This window comes from Phoenix dactylifera, chromosome 4 (genome assembly GCF_009389715.1).
Source record: "Phoenix dactylifera cultivar Barhee BC4 chromosome 4, palm_55x_up_171113_PBpolish2nd_filt_p, whole genome shotgun sequence".
In the NCBI taxonomy this organism is placed as follows: Eukaryota; Viridiplantae; Streptophyta; class Magnoliopsida; order Arecales; family Arecaceae; genus Phoenix; species Phoenix dactylifera.
Window position 1 is genome coordinate 2355558 of NC_052395.1, and position 19578 is coordinate 2375135.

At 38.6% G+C, this 19578-nt stretch overlaps 1 protein-coding gene across 1 annotated transcript; it reads right to left on the bottom strand.

Annotated features, from left to right (window-relative positions):
• Positions 1-7466: 7466 nt before the first annotated feature.
• LOC103712933 (F-box protein SKIP8-like) lies at positions 7467-18483 on the bottom strand. Its single transcript, XM_008799642.4, has 3 exons — positions 17697-18483; positions 11109-11305; positions 7467-8074 (listed from the first exon to the last, which is right to left on the bottom strand). Exons 1-3 carry the CDS (start codon positions 18111-18113, stop codon positions 7804-7806), a joined length of 885 nt encoding a protein of 294 aa, XP_008797864.1. The 5' UTR covers positions 18114-18483; the 3' UTR covers positions 7467-7803.
• Between the last annotated feature and the right edge of the window lie 1095 nt (positions 18484-19578).

The following is a 19578-nucleotide window of genomic DNA, read 5'->3' on the forward strand; positions in this document are numbered from 1 at the left end:
TGACTGGTAGTGAGATATATTGTGATCTCTATCTCAATATCATTGAAAACTCCTTTCAATGGGTTGGAACGATTCCAACTCAACTCATTAGGGTTTATCGATCATCAAGATAATCCCTATGAGTCCCACCATCCACCAGTGACACCTAGCAGCATGTAGTGGCTACCCAGTAGAATAGAAAGATGAACCTCTAGGTGCAGTTAACGTGTGATACAGTCCTACTATCGTGGATCCCTACAGGACGGAGGTCATGGACAACTCGTCAAACCCCATCGTCTGTCATATGTCAAGATTTATTCGACTTGAGTTCGCTAATGGAAAACTCTTTTTCCACTTTATATTACTGCCCTGGCCAAGGTCTTAGAACTCAGTCTAACAAATCACATAGGATCACTCCTCTTCTATCAAGGTCGATAGATTCCTTATAGGTGCATACCCTACTCCTACAGTGAACTTACTGCAGCCAATCTACACTGCATGGACCCATATGGCTAGAGACCATGTATGTGTGCAGTCAAACTACAATAACCTCACTGTGAGTAGCCGAAGCACCGCAGGTCAAAGGACCAGTCACACTACTGCAACATCAAGCAAGTCACTGACGAGTGGATAGACATCCAAGTGACTTCTTGTCTTGGTCACGCTCAGTACCCTTGTTCTCTAACAAGCATCTGCACTATCACTTCAGTGTCCCTACACTGTGGACTCAAGTCTCGTCCATCCAGAAGGAGAGTGATCTGTGCACTGATCGGATCGATCACCGTCCTCGTGATGATCCATTGATCAGGAGCATTTAGAAATTAATCACCAATGATACATGGCTCAAATTCTCAACTCTTGAGAATATGTATCATCATCTTATTAATTTCTTGGACGATTCATAGACACATAAACAATATGAATGAAAGGATGCCTTTTATTTATTCAATAATAAATAGTCAAGTACAAAATTATGTCCCTAGAATCAACAATGTGTCAGCCAAATTGGCTTCTAGGGCATACATCTAACAGACTCGTCTTGACCCGGAGTCGACTCGCCAACTTCTGGAGCTGACCTGGCAATTTTGGAGTCGGCTCATCCACTGAAGTCCGTGGATCCAATTTTGAATTTTGTCCACTCGAGTCGACTCGACTGTCCTTGGAGTCGACTCGAATCTCAGAGCCCGAACTCCCGATTCTCTGTCTTTTGGCTCATCCAGTCTTGGAGTCGACTCGAACTTCCTTGGAGTCGACTCGGCTCTCAGTTTCCGAAAGTTGGTCTTCTGCCTTTTGACGTGAAGCTTGTCTTGGAGTCGACTCGAGCTGTCTGGGAGTCGACTCGAATCTCAGACTCGAAAACTGCTCTCTGACTTTTCTTTGTGTACCTCTTGGAGTCGACTCTTACTACCCTGGAGTCGACTCGTTGAACATTGGAGTCGACTCGCGCACTTCAGGAGTCGACTCGTTGACAGGTTCTGAGATGAGGCTTTCTGTTCTTCTTTCTGTTCTCAGTCGGAGTCGACTCGTACTAGTCTGGAGTCGACTCGAGCTCGTGCCAGTGAACTTGATACGCTTGGAGTCGACTCGTGATACTCGGGAGTCGACTCGAGTCTCAGACTTTGGTTCAGCAGACTTCTTAACTTATCCAAAATACTATGAACCAAATCTAGAGACACTTGGACAGGATTTTCACTGAAACACTCAATTGAATTCATTAGTAATCACAAGATATACTCAAATGCTTTGAGCTCATCAAAATCAAATGGGGTTTTAATCAATCACTCCACAACAAGGATTGCTGATTTTCTAATTTTATGATTAATCATGCTTATAGTTTTTTTTACATAAATAGTTTAAACGTTTCTGTAATTTATTTTTGAGATATGATCTCCCTTGCCTGCTTGGAATTAAAGAGTTTAATTCTATCTTTTCGCTGCATTTTTTTGAAAATTTTTAAAATTGCATGCATGCAAAAACTGGCTTTTTTCTTCACTTTCTTAGGCATGTATGCCTTTTTGACAAGCTTTTCTTTGACACTATTAGTTAGTGGATATAATCACTAGAAATCACACAAATTCAATTTTGACAAAAGCCTAAGTACAAACTTAAATTTGTTATTATGTATTAATCAATTTTTGAATTTTTTGTTTGAATTTTTTTGAATTAGTAATAATTAATTATTAATTTAGTGCTAGCTAGACAATTATTATAATTGAAATCTAATATGTCAAATCAATAAATTATATATTAGAATTGATTTATTGTCTTATTAGAATAATTGATTACTAATTATGTGCCAGTAAATCAATTATTGTAATTGAGATCTAAAATATCAATTCAATGAATTATAAAATTTATTATCTTATTAGAATAATTGATTACTAATTTTGTGCCAGCAAATCAATTATTGTAATTGAGATCTAAAATGTCAATTCAATGAATTATAAGATTTATTACCTTATTAGAATAATTGATTACTAATTTTATGTTAGCAAATCAATTATTGTAATTGAGATCTAAAATATCAATTCAATTTAAAAATAAATTATAATATTTATTATCTTATTAAAATAATTGATTACTAATTTTGTGGTAGTAAATTAATTATTCTAATTGAGATCTAAAATGTCAATTCAATGAATTATATGCTTTATTACCTTATTAGAAATAATTGATTGAGATCTAATAAGTCGATTCAATGAATTAATTATTATGTATTAACCAATTTTTGAATTTTTCGTTTGAATGGGATCTGAAAATTACTCCTTGAGGAGTCCAAAAGGAGATATGATAAGCCTCTTGGAGATTAAACAAAGTGTTACCTTTTTAGAATGATTCACTGAATTATATATTACTAACAAAAAAAATAAACAAACACTTCTTTGGATTGTTAGCAATATATCACCTAAATAAGCAAATAAATCTAAAAATTACAATTAATAGAAAATCTTAAAGAGAATAATATATATATATTATTCGGCATCAAAATAATTCTATTTTAATACAAAAGAAATCTATTCTAGCACAAAATAAACCTATTCATTTAACATATTTCAACCATAAAATTGCAAATACTATAGATCTACTAATATTAAATTTAAAATAAAAGTTAAAGAAAATAGCTTGATTGAAGTTAGGTCGAAGCGCGTAGAAGCTGTCCCAAAGAAGTGTTTGCTCCCACGTACGGATCTCCCGGCAATCCTCATCAGAGATACGACGACCCTAAACTTCTTCTTTGGTTCGTCTCAGAAGAAGCCAAATCGAACCCAATCGGACTTGCAAATCCAACGAAAAACGAAATAAAAAAAAAATAAATATACTTGCAAAGATGAAAATCAGAGGTGGCTAAGAGGAAGAACTTTTCTTCAGAATTTTTCTGATATTTTTCTCTAATTTTTTGTGTCCCGAATAGGATGAAATCAAGAGGTATTTATAGGAATTTTAAGTAGGGCTATTTTGGTCTTTTTGGGGACGCGTCCGCGGAAAGCGGGCATTTCCATTTTCAAACGCGCATGCGGCCAAGTCTCGGGCTGCTTGTGCATTTAAATTTATCCATCAATATATTCTACTAAGGTAATTTACGTATCAATATACTAATGGCGTGTTTAGTTCGGAAGAGTTAAACATCTAAAATGGAAATGAGAATGTGTGTGTTTCATTTTAGCCATTCGGTTGAAGAGAGTCCCATTCCCATTTTGATTTTAGGGAGAACGAGAATAACCCCCCAATCCTCCAAAATTCGATCTCTATTCTTTCTTAGTATTTGAAATTTCATTCTGATTCCAATTTCAGTCACGAATCAAATGCGTATAATGGGGTATGTCCATTCCGATTCCATTGCAATCCATTTCTATTTCGATTTTGATTCAGATTTCGGTCGCGAACCAAATATGCCTAATATTCTTGCATTGTTCAATAGTACACAACCTACACTGTGATAGCTCAATAGCCTGTCTTATCTATTTTGGGGTTGCCTCCATCCTAACTTCATATTCATTGTCGTTTGTTACTTGAGTGCATCTGAAAGTGTTTCCTTTTGCGAGAGATCGAAAGCGAAAGGGGCTAATGTATAAGATTGATTTCGAGAAAGCATTCGGCAATTATGTTGACCGGAAATTCTTATCATTCTTAATGAAGGCAAGGGGATTTGGACCGAAGTGGTGCAGCTGGATAGGGAGCATCTTAAAGACTAGCAAACTAGCTTATCATCAATTAATTGGGAACCAAGCAGTTTGAGTTGTCCCCACCACAGTTCGTGATTGAGTGGGCTCGGAGCCAGGCAGCTGAGGTTATTCAGTCGCATCTGTCGGATGGACCGTTGATAACTCAGAATACCTAGGGCTCCTCTCTTGCTCATGGAGCGTTTTGCATGGTATTTTTCATCTGGGAGCCTCCACCCTCGAGTTTCCTTAAAGTAAATTTTGACGGTTGTGTACTGGAAGGTAGGAATAGGGAAGGGGCTGGCTTCATCATTAGAGGTCTGATTCCAAGGTGATCAGTTGGTGGCTGCCAGATTTTTGACATTTCAATTCTAGGGCGGAGTTGAGAACAGCTTGGTCTGACTTGAGTTATGCCCGACGCTTATTGCTAGCATGTGCTATAGTGCTGGAGGGCGATTCGGCGACAGTTATTGGCTGGATCCAACAGACTGTGGGTGGGGGGGGCAACAGTCATCCGTTGTTCAGAAATATTTGAGCTATGATAAGTAGGGGGATAGCCGTTCAGGCAAAGCATATGTATCGAGAAACCAATAGGGCAGCAGACTGGATAGCTTTATTCATGGCTAACCATTTTGGGGAGACCCTTTGGCTAGGAGAGAGAGATTTATCCAGTGCGCTCCGAAAATTGTTATCTTTTGACCTTTTGGAGGTGTATTCGTACCTGCCATGTATAATACATCCGCTTTAGCCAAAAAAAAAAAAAAAAAAAGTAATAGCAGAGATCGCCGGAAACATCCACAGCCTGCAACGCAAACACAAGGCATGCTCAAAATCTCAAGTTCATTATCTTCACCTTTGGAATGCCGACAGGCTTAAAGATCAACATCGAAAAGGTCATCATCATCGATTGGTGTATAGGCATTTACAACGAAACAACCATTGGGTTTGCTAAGATACGGGGCTGTTCCGTGGCCGAGTTTCCCATCAAATACCTCAGCTATCCTCCGCGTCATAGAAAACCAGAAATAGCTGACTGGGGCTGTATTGTGACCATTACTTGTTAGTGCCTGTGCAAGGAAAGGAGCCATAGGTGAAGAAGCTACCCCCCTCGACAGGTACAGTTAAGAAGCAAATTCTGTTCTTACTCGAAAGCTGGACACTGTACGTGCTACGAGGGCAAGATCAGAAAGGATGCACAGGAGCTGCCTTACCTCGCCAGCGAGATGTAAGAAACGGGACTATTGGAGACCATGGAGCTTTCGGTTCCGGAAGCTGGAGTTGGGCGCGCAGCAAGGCCAGGAGAGGCTCCAGCCATCATGCATGCAGCCTCTTCTAAACGAAGAAGAGTGCTTTTGATGACACCCTGCTATCGAGATAAGAACGACATGTACCCTCTACGTGACTGTCGCATCAGAAGGCCTGGTCTCCTAAAGCTTCTTATGTTCCCTTCGTGTTGGCTCATAAGCTAAGCGGAGGCTCTGTACTGAAACTCTATTTCCTATATTATTAATAAAACTCTAACATTACTGTCACGACCTCCCATTACATTTACATCAAAAAAATGTGTCAAATGAAAGTTTTTTTAAAATAGTCCCTTGCAACTTCCAAAAGTCTCTGGCTCCTTTTTCACGCATCGATCGATCTCCACGGAAACCTCCTCTGATTTCAGCTGCATCTCTGTATACCGCTTTCACATTTGTTGTTTAATTTCTAATGTTTGATAAAGAGGGAGTCAGCAAAGAGCAAAAAGTTTCATGGGCGAATCCAAATTAGATGTGTCGCATAGCATTTCGATAGTAAAGTAAAGCTCTTAGTTTTGTCTATTATTTTCTTCATTATAGCTTATATTTTGTGTTTCAGGAATTTGTTTTTGATATTTGCATTTTTATTATTTTTTTTTTTTTTTTTTTTTTTGATGTAGTGAAGTACTATTTGACTAACATAATGGCATGCTGTGACTTCACCGGTACACAGTGATTGCGAACACATTTTGCCTTCTTTTGGATGGAGGTGAGAATCTAACAGTCATATTTGCACTCGCCGGCCGAGCCAGACAATCAGATCAGAAGCGATATCTCTCGGTCTTACCCCCTTTCCCCAAAAGCAGAGAGAGAGAGAGACAGAGAGAGCAATCAGAAAATTCATCGATGGAAAATAAATAGAAAGCTGGACGGGAAAGAACTTGATGGCACAATACCTAATGACGGTTGCTTGCGCTTTGGACGGCTGACTTTGGTTAGGAGGGGATAATATGACTGTTTGTTTGTTTTTTTACGAGAAGACGAGGTCTCACGCTAACTTTTTTAAGAAAAAATAAAAAAAAGGTTCCATCCATAAGGAATGGAACGATTACTCCATCGAGAGCACGTCACTAGTGCACATGCTGCAAGCTAACACCATAGTGCTCGAGAGCAACTCGGCCACTGTCATTGACTGGATCCAGCAGAGCGTGAGAGGGGTGGATGATTACTATCTGCTCCTTAGGGATATTCGGATGGTGATAAGGAGTGGAATGGCCTTGCAAGCTAAGCATGTGTATCGCAAGGCCAACGAGGCAGCAGATTAAGTAGCATTCTATATGACTTACTATTCTGGAGAGACCCTGTGGCTGGAGAAGAGGGAACTACCCGATGCACTTCGAAACTTATTATCCTTTGATTTTTTTTGATATATTCGTACCCGTTATATATGATACATCTGTTTCAGCAAAAAGAAAAAAAAAAGAGTACCAAGCCACATGTCCGATTGCGGTGGCAAGAGCCTAGGAGAGAATGTTATAATTTGTGGCCTCCTAAAATGCCAATCCAAAGGCAGCAGCTCCTAGGGGGGAAAAAAACAACACTCTTTGGGGATAGCAAAAATGAAGTTGCCCAATGCACTCCAAAATCTATTATTTTTTTATTTTATATTCGTACCCATACCATGTAATACATCAGTTAAAAAAAAAAAAAAACAGCAGCGCGTCCACCAGGACAATCTCGTACACTGTCGTTCATTGGTTCACGATGGCATGCACGGATGGAGAGTCCTGTTTGAGACCGAGCACTCGCATAACAGTTCTTCCCGAGTACAACTGATGCTAGTCTTGCATTCAGTGATGAGTTCCTCCGATTTACATCGACCAAAAAGAAGCATCATGCCCTTCATACTCGAAAGCATAGAGCCAGCATGTCAGCGGCTTCAAATAATGAACCCCCCACAACAACGTTCATCCGCTGCACCCGAACATTCCAGGCTATCCTTAGCGCCTAATATGATCAGTCACACAGATAAAACCCATAATAAATCATCATAAAACTTGGACCAGCATAATGAGGCATGGAATTCTAATCAAATGTTTTCAAATGATTAGCTCCCAAAATCTTCCTGTTCCTGTTTGAGTATGTCACCGCATCGCCATCTATACAAAGCTAATGAAAGCTTCTCCTGTCCTGAATCATTTCAGGATAAATTTAAAAGTTCAAAGAAATTAAAAAATATATTTATGGCCTCTCGACGGAAAAGAGATGATGAACATATATCAACAGTCTAGCCTGGTGCGCTTATAAAGACAACTTCTGACGGGGAGAAATGGTAAAACTAAAAAGCCAGAAAATTTTAAACCTAAGAGAGAAAGAAACAAGAGCTTCTGCCACATCCAGCAATAATATATTTCCTATGCACTTCAACCAAAAAGATTGTGGGGCCCCGGATCCTCATCCGTGAGCATTACTGAACTGTGATGATGAACCATATACCACCGACCATTATGAAACTCATAGATATTGGTCATATGGAACGGTCCTGAGTCCATATCAACATAAGCCTTCATGGTGACCCACGCCATGTCGCTGAGCACACGAGCTCGTACATCCCTAATCTGAAAGGCAACACCTTGACCACCTCCTTGATCCCAGTTGAGTGCCATGGACCAACTGTCGATCACCGCAGCATACCTATAAAATGAAACCAACAATGAAGGGCAGCCGGTTAGAAGAGGAAACATTTTTTACATAGTCATGTAATGCGGCTCTAATGAAACGAATAGATGTACTCTGCAAGGGAGAGCACAAGTGAAACCACTGTCCAATGCTGTAACATGTAATGATTTCTATTCCACTAGCTATGTTGATAGACAATTTACAAAATGCCTTGAAGCATGAAGCTGAATGCACAAGTAACCATTGCATGACCAATCATCTGGTGCTCACCATAAACCCCAGCACTGCATAAGCAGCAGCAGAAGGATGAATGCCTTGCAATTGGAATCCGAAATCCGACATTCTAAAGTTATCCATGGAATTGCAGTATCTTGACATAAGATTGGTCTAGACCACACTAATTTGGAGTGACCAAAAAAAAATGTTCCAGGTCAGAGCATTGTACACATTATGTCGCTTTAACATGTATAGTATTATTTGATACATATGTTGTTTTACAGTCTAACCTGACATATATCAATGAAGTATATATGATAGTTTAAGATAGAAAGCACTCAAGGCTGATTGATTCATAATAATCAAGAGAAACGTAAGCACTCAAGGCTGATTGATTCATAATAATCAAGAGAAACGTTTTATGTGAAGGAAAACGAAAGGGAGTCATTCACTACTCTGAGTTATAATTTTAGTACTAACATATAGGTTTGCAAATTAGCAGCACAGAGAAATGAAAAGATAAAATATAAAACAGTTTGCCTAAACCTGATGATCTCTAAAATCAAAACATCCACATGTTTTGATAAATTTCTTAAGAAACAATGGAAAATTCAGAAGAGAAGGATAATCCAATCTAAAAAGTTTCTGCATTCAGAGCACGGTTGCTACTATTTATAGCAGCTTCAAAACAAAAAAGGTCTTAGATCACGAGCAAACCATTTGGCCTTTAATCAAAACCCTTATATACTCCATGTCACGATTTTTCTCAACCAATCTTCTGCATTTACCAATAAGGTCACATAGCATATCACTTGAAAGTTTAGTTATCATTTGACTGTTGCCTGCTTCCCCGTGAATGAACTTTTGCTCTCCCAGAAGCACTTTATAATAATAACTCAAACGAGCCAGCTGAACAAGCCCATCTTATTTGTAATTGAAACTCAATGATGTTTCTCTCTGCCTTCCACATTTAATTGTAGCTCAAACTTGGAGCACCCTGATTTTTGAGCCAACAGCCACCCCATCTTTAGATAACCTCCTAGACATTGAATCCTCCACCCACATGCCAACCAGAGAAGTTCTAGACTCATGCATTTTAGCAAGATTCAGGTTCAACAAGGAGACAAAAGGTAGTATAGCCTATCTATGAGCATCATCCAAACATTGCACAACAGTCAGGATCTGCACAAACAACTAAAAGAACAAAGCTGGAATTCTAAGTCTGCATAGCCATCTTGTTCATCATTATAGAACAAACAGCAACTAAAAGAAAATATTCCAATTAATTGTTCCATGCCTATTTGAGAGCAAATGGCAACTAGCGCCAAAACCCATTTTTCTTGCAACCTCATTTACCATATCATAGAACTTCTCCAGGCCAATCTTTGTTTGTACACCTAATCCCCTTGTTTTTACCACAAACACATGTTATCGAGTGCAAGAAAGGGACTCTCCAGTACGTCTTCCTGCCACATACATTTGCTATTCTGTAAAGATGAGAATCTGGATCACCCTAGTAACACAATGCACTTCTAGCTTTCCTCAGAATTTATTTACCCAGTCAATAATTCTCTTCAGCTAAAACCATTTATCCCTTCTGCACTTTCTCATATAATAAAGGAAGCAAAACTACTGATTCACCGTCATCTTTTGAATGTGAGGGTAAAGAAAAGGTGGAAACTGATCTAGCTCAAACAACAATTCATGCATCAAAGATTATTTTGTTAAGCTTTTCATCATCAATACTCCTGCCAGACATGAGAATCTGACAACCAAATGACTGATGAAATACGACATATGTACTAGTACACAGTTTATCACAATTAAACAAATTCGGACCTTATTTATCAACTAATGAGGGATGGCATATGGAAAAAAAAAATCAGAAGAACGCTGAGCAAGCTATCTACATTCATTTAGCGATTTTCAGATGTAAATTAATCATGAGGTTATAAGAAACTCAAATGGAAAAAAAAAATCAGAAGAATGCTGAGCAAGCTATCCACATTCATTTAGCAATTTTCAGATGTAAATTAATCATGAGGTTATAAGAAACTCAAAAAGGAACTAAATTGCTACATTAGGAATTAACTTATGTCCAAATCCAATATATTTGTTTATCCAGCAAGAAATATAGATATTCAGCTTATTTCACTGAATTCTTTACTGGGGATAGATTCAGAATAAAAGAGCATCTTTTGATCAAGAATTGCATTTAATACAAAATGCAGAATCACTAATATCATTTATGACACTTCCCCTTTTTCTTTCCTCAACCAATAACGAAAGAAATCCAAGAAAAGGTCTACCGAGCCAACCCAAATAGATAAGGTTTGTTCTTTATATAAATTTCCACCATGCCATGGTGATCAAAGTATAAATTATGCGTTAAAGAGATGAATGTCAAATATGCCATCTTCATCCCAAGCACATGATTGGTGTTGCTTCTGCTTTTTAAAAAGTTCCCACAAAAAGAGAAGCCAAATGCTAGGTTTTCTAGCTTCTCCTGAAAGCACTTTTTAAATTTTCTTGTAGATGCACTTTTCAGATGTTGTTACAACAAACTCACTTTTCTAGGAAGCACTTTTCTTGCTTTAAAAGTCGGAGGCACTTTTTTTTAAGGCTACATCAAACACAGCCTCGGGCTTGGCCTTACCCAGGCCCTTGCAATATATTCAATTTTTCAAAGTATGCTAACAAAGATCATATCAGAATGCAATATTGCAATAAAGAACAGTTGCATCATTTTCTAATTTCACCATAAAAGTTGTTGCATAACAATCTTTGTATGTTAAAAAAAAACAAAAACAAAAAAAAAAGATTCAGGTCATACCCTATAAATAGCTCTCCAGAGCCATGTATGCATTTCACATAGTCCGCATTAAGCCAAAAGCGACTCATTGCAGGCAGAGATCTTTCTCTAATGATGTTAAAGAACTCCACATTGACACTAACAATGGCTCTGGTAGCAGCATAATAAGACTTCCATCCATGAACTGGTGTGATACTGTCCTGCTCCACTGTGAAATCCTACAAGATAAACATTAGCCATTTAGATTATTTGTTTTTCTGGAAACTTGAAACTTTGAAATGCCAAAGAAGTATATGATGCATTTCAGTGTTGAATTAAACAAGTTTAACAGGACATAGTGAACTTGAAACCATATAAACAAACACAGAGCAAGAGTTAAGAATCATTTCATACTAAGTCAGGTTATAAGAGGGAAAGTAATAAATTTACATACTTCTTCAGATTAAGAAGGCAGAGTATCAGAACATCCATAGGAAGATTCAAGATCCAACATAAGGATTCACAAGTTCAAAAATTCGTATCATTTAATATATACACCAAGAACTCCTTGATTGGACTTGCTAGGAGTCAATATTCGGTTTCTTCTTCTTTAGGATGCATCCTTCCATTAAAATGTATTTCAAGATCCATTCAATTAAAATCCAATTTGCACCTTATTCCTGCAAATCCAAGTCATGTAAGGGTAAAAATCCTTCATTACAACTGTTCCACTTCAAAGAACTAACAATTCAAGTGCAGAATCTTTGCTCAATGGTTTGAATAAATACATTACTCTGATTTACTACCAAACTTTTTCTTCTTGCCATATCCAACACTGAGAATCCATTGTCATATTGGAAAACTCATGGTTGAAGTGACATAGCATATCGTATTGAAAACATTGACAGAATTAGCGCTGCTTACTCTTCTAGAAATTGCTGGAAACCATAGCGTATATTTACCCAAATAACCAAAACTATAGAATGAGGGCCATGTGCCTATGAATCATCAATCATTATTGTGTAAAAAAAAAAAGATAACTGAATCATGAAAAATGATAATTATAATAATAAGAATTGATGCCTTTTATCTCACTAAACATTTGATATACCAATTCCATTGCTATGAAATAGTACCATTGCAACCAATCACTCCATCCACTCTTTCATGCGACAATCTCAGGATTATAGGCCAAACACAGCAATTTTGTCTTGTCCTGTTAATTAGGGGTTGCAACGGTCTGCTTGGGTCAGGTTGAGGCATAGGTATTAGGAAAGACCTGTCAACCAAAATCCAACCCATTTATTAAATAGGTCAGAAATCAAAACTGAACCCCACCTGTTTCTTAAACAGGTTACCCAACCAGACATGTTTATTCCATTTAATAAACAACTGGAGTCAGGTAAGGTATGTTATAGAATTGTTAACTATCTAAATTTGACATGTGTACTAATCCATAGGTAGAAGTATTTAACACAGCCCACTGAGTAAATGAGTCTTAAATAGGTTGCATCATAATAGTGTCAACCCAACTTAATTATTAAACTAATGTCAACCCAACTCAATTGTTAAACAACTCAAATTGGGTTGGATATGTCATGATTCAAAACTGAGCCCCACCCATTCAATAAGTAGGTTACTCGGGCCAATCGTATACGATACAAACCCATTTGGAAATCCAGACCCACTTATCTCGCGGCAGTTGCATGTTGGCTTGGCAGGTCAAGTCATGGATTGACACCCTTTCTCTTAATGCCAGTGGTCCATCTACTTGAACTATCTATAAACTCAACCTTCAACTGGGTCTACAAGTTTCCCCCTCTCATTGATAGCAACAGCATTATAATAACAATATATCTATGTGTCTAACTATGCATACACATATATAGAATAAGTGTGCGTCCTTCTAAGTGAAAATACACAACAATCAAAATGGTGCATTAAACCGGGACAAACAAATAGTAGTGCCACTAAAACAAAAACAGAAATAGCTAATCCATGCCTATCTAAGCAATTTTTCAGTATATATAATGGTGATTTTGGTAATGATAGCAGCACTAGCCATCAATAACAATATTATTCATATGAGAGATAATACTTACTGAAAAAAAAGTGCAATAACAATACTTAACAACACAAATGAAGTAAATAAAAATATTGATAGCCAAGCATGTTGATGAACATTGGGTGGGCATGATCAGGTAGGGTAATTTGAGGCTCAACCCTCCATAACTAGAAACTAACCCAAGTTCAAGACAGCCTATGCCTAGTTACACAACTTCAACCCCAGACCTAGGCCACTGTTTTGCAACCAAGCTCAGGCTCCTCCAAATTCGTGCTATCATCAGGTTGGGCAAGTAATCAATGAGGCCAACCTAAGCGTTCAACAATTTAGCTCCAATGGCATAACTAATGAGGAAAAGGAGGGAATACCCACCAGAGCGAATTATCCAGGTCCAAATGTTTGGGCAAATAATTCCCAAGTTTCCAACCTGAAGATTCTCCATTTGGAGAAGGGATGTGACATCTGGCATAAATAATAGTAGAGCGATCAGTTTTGTGGACTTTATCTCATGTTAATGAGATTATATCATGTGACACAAATGATGTCAAGATACAATCTGCTAGTCCATCTATAGCCCATTAATCAGCTTGCTATCCAAAATTGAAGCATTCATTTCATATTATAATGGATAATAAACATGGAAGGGTGATGTTCAAAATTAAAATATGTATATCAATCATAACAAGAGCTAAGAATAATTTCTGATTATGGATTTAGTATAAAAAAAGCAAATACAAAAGCATGTTTGATTCTGTTCTTTGCCGCTTGCAATTAGGACTTCCTCTTTCAAAAATTTGCAAACATACATGTTGCTTTAGAGGGAGTTATTCCTTAAGGCTTGATTTTTCAGCAAGATTAAAGTATTGTATATCATGCCCATGCCAGTCACAAGGTAGCATGATACACAATGGGCCATACTAGTCATATGCTCACTCACATGCTGGGGCTTAAACAAGATCGGTCCATGCTAGACTAGCATGCACTGTCACGAATAGGTTCACAAGATACCAGAGTACATAAACCTATACAATGCGAGCATCTTGCAATCACAATCTAGCACTACACACACACATTGTACAGGAAAATACTTTATGCAATGGCCAAGGTTGTCCAATTGCCTAGACAAGGCAATGCAATGGACCTCTTGTATAGCCTAGGCGAGCAAGTAGGCGCTTAGGTGGTTGCCTAGGGATGAAAGTCCTCCAAGCTTTTATTATGCAAATCTTTAGACATATGCATAAATAAGCATATACATATATCATATATATTCTTTTTTCACCACATATAACATCATGAAGCTTGGTTTTCGTACTTAAAAAATCCAAAGACTAAAATCCACTAGAAAAAGGAGAGCAGCAGCATCATTGTTGCCACTATAGCAGCTAGTAGGCTGTAAAACACAACCCAAGTAGTCAGCACTTAGCAAGAAATAGAAGGAAGAGGAGGAGGATGGCAGAATAAGCAACCAAAAGGCTGCCGGGCCATAGCCGACAACCAACCATCAAGGAGGAGGAGGCGGCGGCAAGCAAAACAAAAGAGAAAAATTAAAAGAAAAGGCTGAAGAATGGCCAGATGAAGAAGAGGTAGGCGTAGAATAGAAAGAAGAATAAAAATCATAGAAGGAGAAGGTGAATTGGTGTGGAGACAGGGAATACATAAATTTGGCACTAGAGTTGGCAGCTCTGCAGCCACCACCACTTGTAGCTGCTGGTTGACCTGCCAATAGCCATTGATCAGCCCAATAGCTACTACTAGGTTGGTCGTAGCTTTCACTGCCCTCCCACATGTCTCATATAAGGCTTGAAAAGGGAAAAAAAAATATGAAAAGAAACCTTTCAAGAAGTTGGGTTTAAGCAAGCTCAGCCTAGACAACTCAGCCTAGTTAAGCACCTAGGTGGCCGCTTTTACCGTGTTTGGTTGGGGTCATGAGAGGGAGGATGGATAGGATTGGAAGGATGGATGTCCCCCATCCACCATTTGGTTCAAAAAGCCTTAGGAAGGATGGATGAAAAGGAGGGATTGTCCAGCCATCCTAGCCCATCAATTTGCACCCTCTCAAATTGGAAGGATGCAAGGAAGAATTGATGGAGCATATGGAGGTGGATTTCTATGTTGACAAAATTACCCCTCATTATTTTTTTTGACAAAATCCTAACACTTCTTCACTCTTTTTAATCAAAGGGCAGTTTAGTAAAAATGTCATACAAATATCATCTATCCTCCCTTTCATTCATTCTATACTAAATAAAGGAGGAAACTATTCCCATTCATCCTTCCATATTTCACCAAACACAGGTGGATGGATGGAAGATCCATCCATCCTCTCCCACATCCATCCTTCCTCCCCTATCCATCCTTCCTCCAATCAATTTTTCGTACCAAACAGAAGATTTATAACACTAGTAGTGGCCTTTAAAGAAAGAAATTAGTAGGGTTTCAAAGGAAGATGAAAAGTTAAATATTGATAGAAGATATGTGGTCAGTGTCAAGTAGCGAAAGGGCATCTGCAGGATATAAGAAAATAGAGACCGACTAAAGATGATGATACAGAAGGAATGATGAAGTCGGATTAACCAGCCTAATATTCTCTCAAGAATCAAAGAGGAGATACAATTCTAGTTTCAATCACAATTTACATTCCAAATAAACTCAACAACTAGTCTTTCTAGACCCCAAAACCAAGGAATAATCACAGCTTTTATAGACCCAGAATTGCCACTTGTTGGATCATTAACTAGTTGATTAGCTTTCATAACTAGATGGCTGATGGCCTAAGCCCGATACTGAAATCAAAAAAATGATATACTTAACTCAAGCTCATCACATCTCAAAGATGATAATGGGCTAGTCTGATAAATACTACAATTGAACTGAGTAGGTCATGTGCTATGCCTGTTTGATGTCTGTCCTTGATAGGATATAGTATAACAAGAGATTTAGGATCATTAGCATCAGCTTGTATTGCCAACCATTACTAACTAATAACAACTAGGTGTTTATTATTCATGTCTCGAAGATGGATGTAGACATGTAGTTCCCTATATCAAATCATGCCTTTTTTTTTAATCTCATTTTATACTTTATTCGACTCAAGTATAACTGTGGAGTCCTCCCTGATTGTAAAAGCTTAAATTGTATAGTCAATAAGTTTAAATGTTCATTGCTTTCTAGTTTTAACAAGAAGCCTCTCTCTTACTTGGAATTGTATATCCTACGATGTGGCATCATTTTTATATGCTTGTCATAGAGCATCTTTAATTTATGATAATATGGTAATATAGAAAGCAAGCATGCATAGAGAACTGCATTTAGCATGTGCACTGCATGTGAGTGATTCAAGGAAGTATTTGATGGACAACCATGATCTTTTCGATGATGTCAAAAGTATTTGATGGACAACTATTATCCTATTAACAATTAAAATGATACACGAGAAGTGGAATACAAAAATGCATCAAAGGATCCTTTTTCTTCTGTTTTTTCTTTTTTTTGGGGGGGGGGGGGAGGTGTATTTAATGTTGTAATCAGTGGGGCTACAATAAGATGCCATGAAACTCATTCATAAGACTTGGTTGTTTATATCATGTATAGTAATCAATAAGGTTTCCCACTTAAGGTTAATAAACAAACCTTTTCTACAATAACTTCCAAAAAATGTCACATTAATCAAAAGTAGAAACAAAACCAGCATTAGCTACGGATTCAAGAGGGAGAAAAAGAAAAGACATTCATCCATATTTACCAATATGGAATAACCAACAATCATTTCCTGCATAAGTGTGGTTTAGGGTACTGCAAAGTGGAAACTTAGTTCCACTTCGGGCCTATCTACCACATGGCAGACTTTGAGATTCAGAAGCAACATCCCATGTTAAGTAGCATAAGGCAAACTCCATTCCCGAATCTCAAAGCGCAAAGCATATGAAAGACAGGTCTGAGCTGCACTCTAACCTGCGCCATACGGCACTCATTCATTTCTAGCGGATTGGTAAAGAGGCTTATTGGTGCCATGGATATAACAAGAAAACACCCTTGAATTCAAACAGCAACTCCTAAACAATACCATAATTACCTACCAAACATCAGCCCATCAAGAAAGATTACTTTGGTATTTCTAAATTCATTCTAATATTTTTGGTACCTTTCCGCTGGAAGAGCAGGGTTTCGATTTTCCAATGAGTTTCATTGTCAGGTCAAGAGAACCTTAAAGATGACAGAACTCCAACTATCCATTCACATGAATATCCTTATAGGTGGCTGGCTATATTGGTCAACACGTATCTGGTAGGACCTCGGCATGACATTGTATCCCTGGTTAGCATGTTATAGAAAACAAATAACATTGCATCGCTAGTCAGTATATTCTAGACAAGAAATAACACTTTCTTGAAGCCATCTCTGTATTATTCCTGACCTTGCCTTATTCTTCCCAACTGAACAATTGAAAGACGAACCCCTTAAATTCAACAAGGAATCGACAATAGTAGCGATTATGGGCATGTATGATAACACAAACAGTAAAGATGGACATAGAGAGAAAGAGGGGGGTGGGGGGAAGGAAATACCTTGTGATAGAGGGCTTTCCAGGCCCCATCATCATTCGCAGCCCTCCTCATGGAGGAATTGGTCATGGAGAGACGGCAGAGGCTGGTGTAATCCAGGTAGCTGAGCGCGTGAGTGGTGATCTCCGGCACCAGCTGCTCCATCATCGAACCCCCGGCCAGCCGCTCCACTGCCGCGGCCTTCTTTGCGCCGCCCACCGCCATCTCCCCGTTTGCCCGAGCGTTTCCGGAGTCTCCACCGCCACCGCCGCAGGAGGAGCACGCACACCCGCAGGACTTCTTGTTCTTGATCGTCCCGGCCTTCTTGAAGACCCCGCCGGAGACCGATCGGAGGGCCCAGAGAGAGCAAAGACAGCACAAAGCGGTGGCTCCGGCGGCGATCAAGAGGGAGCGGAGGGAGAACGGGTAGGCGCCGTCCATCTAGAGGACATCAAGGGCTCGGACGGCATCAAACCCTAGGGCGGAGGAGAGGACAAGGGTCGCATGAGATAAGAGGGAGAGGAGAGAGAGGGATCTGCGGCTTTGATCGCGGTGGTGAGGATTGTTTTGGGAGGATATTTCTTTCTTTTTTGGGACGTTTGATCGGTTTGGGGAGGCGTAGACGCAGTCCCGCAAAGTTCAAGCGCGCTATCGTTTGCTCTCCTTTTTGCTCTTTCAGTGTTTTTTTTGGTAGTTCTTCCAATTTTTGTTTAATCCGGGTTTATAGAGAGAGAGGAGAGAGGAGAGAGGAGAGAGGAGATCACATAAACGCTACAATCTCGGGGATTCGAGGGGACGAGAGGTTATGTTCGGGGGACGGGGCTGCATCTTTTACTCACGCGAAAGAACTCACTGAGAAATTTGGTGTGCTTTAAGAGTTGTGCATATGCTTTAAGAGTTGTGCAGATGCTTTAAGAGTTGTGCAGAATGCTTTAAGATCAACCACTTCATGTGAAAGATAAAATCCGAACCATATATGGTATGTTATAACCCAACTTTAGCTTGAATAATACTATTCCTTGTCATTTGAGGCACTAAGAAAGGGCTCAACCGTGAATGGATTTTGGTTGGTGGAGTGGAGCTTAATTGAGTTCCTATCTAACCCAATTTAAGGGAGAAAAGGTTGAGAGCAACTTCTAACTAAATAGGAGCTGAAAGTACTTTGGTGAACTACTCTCCAACTCGTATTCACTTGTATCAAACCAAAGAGGCCCTTAAATCCTTGTAAAAATTTATACTAGTATTTGGCACATCTACGGCTCATGCTTTGAGAAAGAAATTAAGGGATAATTTGACAACTCTTAGGAATCATTTAACCAAAAAAATAAATACAGAAAATAGCATTGGAAAAATATGACTATGTTTAAATGAAAAAATCTTATATGCAAATATTACCAAATTTTAATAATACCATTGAATAAACAATTCAAGTAATATTTTTTTCTTAATCCATTAGTTGGCCATTTATGGCCAACCTACATATACCATGTGAATATAACTACTTTGAATATTGAAATATGTTTACATGAATTAATAAATATTTTTAAATTAATTATAAATATATTAAAAATATAATTCTTGTTATAATAAATTCAATTATTTTTTGGTATTATAAAAATAATATATTAATTATTAATAATTGTTGTGGTTCAAATTTGGCTCGAGGGTGACCCCGCCGGAGGAGTCGAGGGAGCTGCTGGAAGGTTAAGAAAGAGGGTGAACCACCTTCCGCGCAACGGCGTACCTGCACAAAGCCTCACCGGTGGTTCCGATGAAGGCCCTCCGACGTCCAAGTTAGAGTGGATCTCAAATGGATCAAAAGTTCCTTAGGCGTTACCTGATGGGGCTATTTATAGTCCCTGTAGAGGTGCCCAGATGGCGGAGGTATGGCCCGTTCTCATCATGA

What these genes read in the sequence shown, in the direction of transcription:
- LOC103712933 (XM_008799642.4), bottom strand. Translation starts at nt 18,113, where the DNA reads ATGGACGGCGCCTACCCGTTCTCCCTCCGCTCCCTCTTGATCGCCGCC. An exon ending in GGAAAGCCCTCTATCACAAG is followed by an intron (nt 11,306 to 17,696) that starts GTATTTCCTTCC and finishes TTTATCTTGTAG; the next exon opens with GATTTCACAGTGGAGCAGGA. An exon ending in TCTGGAGAGCTATTTATAGG is followed by an intron (nt 8,075 to 11,108) that starts GTATGACCTGAA and finishes TTCATTTTATAG; the next exon opens with GTATGCTGCGGTGATCGACA.